The sequence below is a fragment of the Physeter macrocephalus genome, chromosome 14 (genome assembly GCF_002837175.3).
Source record: "Physeter macrocephalus isolate SW-GA chromosome 14, ASM283717v5, whole genome shotgun sequence".
Taxonomy (NCBI): domain Eukaryota; kingdom Metazoa; phylum Chordata; class Mammalia; order Artiodactyla; family Physeteridae; genus Physeter; species Physeter macrocephalus.
The window spans coordinates 87,774,846-87,781,125 of record NC_041227.1 but is presented as its reverse complement, the minus strand read 5'-3'; the positions used below and the strand labels follow the sequence as shown (position 1 = coordinate 87,781,125).

The 6,280-nt window shown below is 57.2% G+C and overlaps 1 protein-coding gene across 1 annotated transcript in view; it reads right to left on the bottom strand.

The window, feature by feature from the left end:
* GAS7 (growth arrest specific 7) overlaps positions 1–6,057 on the bottom strand; it is a 34,321-nt gene extending 28,264 nt beyond the window's left edge. The window contains exon 1 of the mRNA XM_028499058.1: positions 5,953–6,057. Within this exon, the coding sequence (XP_028354859.1) occupies positions 5,953–6,057 (105 nt within the window). The remainder of the gene's footprint in view (positions 1–5,952) is intronic.
* Positions 6,058–6,280: the final 223 nt, after the last annotated feature.

The following is a 6,280-nucleotide window of genomic DNA, read 5'->3' as shown; positions in this document are numbered from 1 at the left end:
CCCAACTAGAGAACGCCCCCGCTCAGCACCGAAGCCCCAACGCAGCCCCCCCCCAAAAAATAATAATAATAATAAATAAATCTTTTAAAAAAATAAATAAAATTTAAAAAAAGAAGAGGAAGGAATAGATACCCGTTTGGTATATTTCTGGATACTGATAACATCATTTGCTTCCAGGGAAAGGAATGAAGTGGCTGAGCATCCTGGGTGAGAAGTTACCTTGTGCATTTCACCTCATGATGTATATTCTATGCACAAAGAGAGTTTAAATGATAATCCAGGGTGTGTGCCCGGGGCTGGCTGGCCCTGGCCCAGGAGAGAGCAGCTCAGAGATTCCTGGGCTCTGCCTCAGACTTCTCTGCCTGAGCACGATCGCGGTGCCCCTGGCTTTCCCTGCTCAGCAGAAGTGCCTTCGCCGCTGACCCTGCTGATGTCGCCTCAAGCCCCAGATCAGCTCCTAGAGCCTGCTAATTTGTTCTGGGAGCCGCAAGGCCTGGGGAAGGCAAGGCCTGAGCCCTGGCAGTCTTTAACCCTCATCACAGCCCCAGCATCTGCCGAAGTGGGGGCCATCAGACGTTCAAGGCGAGAACGGTGCAGAAAACCCCTGAGGTTCTGAATACAAGCCACAGACTCCAGTGCCAGGCAGCCACGCAAAGAAGTGAGGGACCGCACATCATGGAAACTGAAGCTTGGGTTGGTGGGGGGACCAGCCTCCACTTTGGGAAGGGGGGTGGTGTCTGCGAATGTCTGACTAGGGGGCAGACTCCTCTCAGCTCCCGCCAACTGCTGCCAAGCCAGAATGAGGAGTCCAGGGTTGTCAGCTTATGCGGTGACACGAGAGTAGAGGAGGATCAGGATTTTTACGTGAAGTGTCTCAACGCTTAAATGTTAGCGATTCATTCATGGTTAATAATAATAACGACGACGACGACGACGACGACACCTTGTAAGCCAAAGCAACCCTCTGCCAGCTGAGGCAGGCCCGTGGGCCCCCAGCCATGACCTCTGGTTCAGGTGCTTGGGGGGCGGCTAGAAGTAAATCCAGGCCCCACCAGCTCCCGGGGGCACAGGCCTCACTTGCACTCCTGGGGGTAGGACACAGGAGAAATCCCAGCCAAGGGAAGGGCCCCCCCTCCCAGATACTGGCATCTGGCCGACGTAAAGGCGGGGATTCCGCTCTGGAGGGAAGCATGATGACACAGGAGGAAGGATCAGGGCCAGGAATGACCCCGAGAGCCCTGGAGACAGGGAGCATGGAATTCCACCAAGGTCAAGGTAGAGGTCCACGGAACCCCTGGGATGAGAGGTTTTCTCCCAATGCCCCACCGCCCAGCCCTCCGAGGTATCACTGGCCTTGCAGGAGTCTGCTTGGGGGTGGCCAGCCTCTCAATGTCCAGCTCAGGCAATGGTCTCCCCAAATCCTCTTTTTGGGCTGACACCCCCAAGTTTGTCCAGAGATGAGCCTTCTTCTGGAAACCAGGGCTGCATTCCACAGTTTCACATACTCCTTATTTCACGTTCCAGCTAGTCTTGCCTCAACAAACAATAATGACCACAGCCTATCTTTATTTGGTTTAATAATGTAATCCATGAAAACTCCAAGCAAATTTAATGATAAATTAACTATGACATTACCCTGGGCCTTAAGCATCGTGGAGGCAGGTAATCAGAAGTGGATACAAAGGTCTTCTAGAGTGCCTTGTCTGGGGTCTAGGAGACAGGGGAGGGGCGTACCACAAGTGGCCCTATAACAACCACTGAAGGTGAAAGCTAGCGGGGCTGCGGGGACAGAGGTTGGGGGAGGACAAGGCTTCATCCTTCTTGGGGCTTCTGCCACTCTCTGAGGACACCAGCCCTTGGATGGACTGGCCAGTGGCCCCAGGGTGCCCGTCTCCATCCCCGTCAACTCTGGTTTTGGGATTTCGCAGCCCCAGCAATCCCACAGGAATTTCCCTGAATCCTGGAAGAGCCCTGCACCCCCTGGTGGGCGTCTCGAGAACTACACCTCACCGGCCCCATGGTGGGAGGCATCCTGGGAGAATTTCTGCAAAAGCTTCGCGTGCATCCTCACTTCATCCTTCCGGCAACCCCACGAGCTGGGTAACCCTGGCCTCATTTGATTAACTGAGGATCACAGAAATATCTGCATCTAGTCTGGGCTGACGGCTCGAGCCCTCACCCACGATGCTGTGCCATGGAACACGTGCTCGGTCTATGAAAACGTTTTGTTGAACGGCTACTTGGTGCCACGCGGTAGGCTACATCTTCCCAGCACTTTGCACAGGTGCATTTGTATTTCTCGTGACTGCTTATTCAGCATCTCTCTTCCTGCGCCAGACAGTCTGTCCCAGGAGGGGAGGAAGCCCACCTCCTCCCCGCTGTGTCCCTAGTACCTGGCCCAGCACAGCCATGTGATGGGAGCTGTAAATGTTTCTTGGTACAATGAACGGAGGCAAGAGATAGAGGTGTAGTCTCTGCCCTCGACGGTTTTACAGCCTGATGAAGAAGGCACACAAGTAAATATGTAATTGCAATTCTTTGTGTATAATGGTGGAGCCAGGCTCAGAAGCCAGGCAATCTACGTCACACTTGATCTATGTCATGCTACCTTCTAACACACTTAGGCGTAGCCATGCCATGTCCCCACCCAAGGCAGGGGCTCAAGTAGGAAGGGGTGCTGGACAGCGGGCAGGAGATGGGGGAATGCCTCCCCTATGTACTGTTTGGGGGAACTTCCAGGAGCCCCTCCCACTCTCGCTCCCAAGATTACCATCCTCAACCAACAGCGTCTTCGCTCTGGCACCAACTCTGCTCTCTCCAGCCCTCCGTAAATGGAGTAACACCCGCTCTGCCCCTGACAGCCAGGGGGCCCCCTGAGCGGCAGAGGTTCTGCCAGGGCCGGCCTGCATGGGGGCAGCCAGAACCACAAGAGCTGCCCTCAGAAACTCTCTTGCGGGGGCTACAGCCACCACTCAGGCACCTGGCCATGGCACAAGAGCCGCTGAACACAAGTGTGACCCACCCAAGGGGGCCGGCGTGGGGAGGCCCGGTGCGAGCCCCAGCCCCAGCGCAGCACGGAGGCTTCCCTGGAGGCAGAGGCCGCAACTATGTGCCCTCCTCTCTGAGAGCCGCCTGCAACACAGAAGAGAAGGTGGTTTCACGACCAAGCGGGCCCTGAATTTCCTCCTGGTGGGAGAGGCTACTCTGGGAGCGGGTGACAGAGCCAAAAGCCAGAGCCGGGACCTGTGGAAGCAGAAGAGAAATGCCCTCAAGCACTCACATCCAGTCCCCGAGCTCCCACCCGGGGCCCCAGACGGGCCATGCCGGGAAGCTCAGACTGAACACTAGAGGAGTCCCTAGACTCTTCTTTCTAGGACAGGAGTGTGGCTAGGTGGCTTTGCTGTCACCTTTTCTGGAATCCTCCAGATTCTGACGCATCATATTGGTGCCAAGGCTGTGAACTGCCATTAGCACCCGTCACTTCCAATCAAGCAAGCAGCCCACTCACTGCCAGCCCTGCCCGGGGCCCCACTGCTGTCAAGTAGCCCACGTGTCGGCCTCTTCAAAACTCGTTCCAGGCCCGGGTCGGGGAGCCGCAGCGTCGGAATCAAGCTCGGTCCTTGCTTCCCGGCCACGCTGTGAGCCGGACTCAGACGCCGCCTGCAAATCTCTGCTGCTTGGGTCAGACCAGGTAAGAGGATGCTCACCCTATCCCCGCACACCGGGGCGAGGGAAGCTTGGGCCCCAGCCTCCCCCCACCGTTCCCCCCAGCATCTCCTTCCAGGGAAGCCACGGGCTCTGCAGGATCAGGACTCAGACGAAGGGGCCGCAGTGGGAGAGTGACTGCTCCGTGGAAGGGAAAGAGCCACGGTACAGAGCTCTTCAGCCCCACTGGTCGGCCGGCCGGCCAGGATGCCCAGCTCCAGCCTGGAGATGAGTCGGGCCGCGTGGCTGGCAGTCAGCAGACCCAGGTTCACGTCCGGGCCTTTGCTCCTCATGCACTCTGTGCCCCGTCTCAGTTTTCCCAGCACAAAGTCCCCAAGGCTTGTGCTTATTTAAAACCTCTGGGGTGCGGGGGTGTTGGTTATAACGCAAACTTTCCAGCCTCGCCCCAGGGTGACCAACAGAGGAATCTGCATTTTAAACAAGTATCCCCAACGCTTCAGATGAGAAGCACTGCTGTAGGGCGGCGGGAAGGAGGAGGAAGGCAGTGAGGCAGGGATGGAGGAGGTGTGTTGCCAGGAGACCCAGGGCCACGCCCACGCTGGCAAAGCCCCAAGCTCTGGCCGAAAAGGCAGGCCTGAGCAGTGACCCGGGCCACACCCCATGTACCATGGCCCATGGGAGGCATAACCCTCTGCTTTTCACTTTTCATTTCTCTTATTCACGTTCCTTCTACAATGCTAATGTATTCCCTCTCTTGCAGTTTCTTCTCCCTCTTTCTCCATCTTTCAGGGAACTTTGGGAGCTCCTGCTTTGCCCCAGTACTCTGGGGCTTTCTGTGAACGTGAGGGCTGTGTTCTCAGGACGTCTGCCCCGGGGGCCTGTCCACGCCCTCCCCATCAGCTCCAGGAACAAGGAAGCTGCTGCTGGCCCAGGGTTGAGCCGCCTGGTCCCACCCTCGGGAGGCAGCTTGCACCTGGGGCATTGCTGGTGGGTGAGAGCACAGCTCTCCAGTCCCGACGCTTCCCGGCTGTGTGACCTCGGGCGAGGTCCTGCTCTGGGCCAGGTCCTGCTCTGGGCCTCAGTTTCCTCACCTATAAACACGGTGATGAGAAGACTAGTGTGAATTGAGCACCTACTGTGTGCCAGGCTGTTCTACGTGCTTTCCACACCATCCCTAGGGCACACACACCCATCGTCTCCCCACTGTACAGATGTGGAGGCTGAGACCCAGAGAGGCTGGGTCGCTGCCCAGCTGGTGGGTGCTGTGCTGACCCCCTTGGCTTCAGAGCCCGAGTTCCCAGTCCCCACACTACCCTGGTCCAATCCCCTGCCCTCCCGCAGTGAGCAGAGAATGAAATGGGTGCTCAGAACCCTATTGGTGCCTAATAAATGTACACACAGGGGCGGCAATTATGACTGTTACCATTGTTTGCCTACCGCTTTTTCCTCCCCAAATCCTTCAAAGCAGGATGTGCAGCCTGCGTGAGCCGGGGCAGGGGACCCCGTCTTGCTTCCATCTCCGTAGGGGTGGGCAGCATGACGAGAACTGTGTGACAGAGCCTGGGGGAGCCTTTCTCCGGCCCCAGAGCTGCTGCACTTGGGTCGAAACCGCACACCTAGGACCACACGTGTCCCAGCTCCAAGTTCTCAGCTAAGCAGACTGACAAGTTGTTTCTCTACTTGGAGGGGGAGAGACATCCAGAGCCCGCCTTCCCCGAGCACAGTGCTGATGTGGAGCCGGAGGCAGGGTGGCGTGGGGACTCGGCGGGCTTTTGGAAGAGCCCTGGGAGGCTGTCTGGCCGCTCTGGGCAGAGGCTGCCTGCTTCCCCATCAGGAACTCCCAGGAACTCTATTCTTAGGGCGCTTTCTCTTCCTTTTAACTTTGATGTCTTCCAGAAGTTACCCTGCACAAAAGCCACGCTGCCGTGGCTGTAATTTACATGTCATGTCACTTGCGCAGGGCACAGTCCACCCCCTCCAACCCACTCCTGCACGTGTACCTTCCTCTGCCTGCCCTGCAGAAACGGCTTCTGCACCATTCCAACCACAATCCTTCCACTTGTTTGCCCCAAGAGAAAAAGTGAAATAAGAAATCAGCGGAAGAAGGGCCGGGGGGAGGCAAGGGGGGAACCCTCGGCAACATCCAAGCTTTGGAACTTCCCAGGTACCAGGCTGAGCATCGCTTCCATTCAGCGGTCCTCATTGCCATGGCAACAGCCGAGCCATGGACCAGAGACAGCCCCAGCTTGCCACCCCACATGCGCGCGCTCCGCGGGAGCCGCTTACCGTGATGGTGTTTTCCTTGCTCTGCTTTTTGCCTGGTGACGAGGATCCCAGGTTCTGGGGAGAGACACAAGAAACATCGTCAAAGCTGTCCTCCATATCGGACATCCTCTTTCATTCGGGTTCCCTGAAGGTGGAGGGATTGGTTAAAAGCCTCGGGCCGGGGAAGTTGGGGGATGCTCCGGCTGCCGTTAACCCCCAAGTCACCATATTCTGGGAGAGAGCAGGCAGGAGCCTCCCGCTCCCTGGCTTGAAGACGAATTGGAGGAACCCTCCAGCACAGGCTCTGAGAAAACTGATCCAAAGCAGGTCTGCCTCCTCTTCTCCCCGT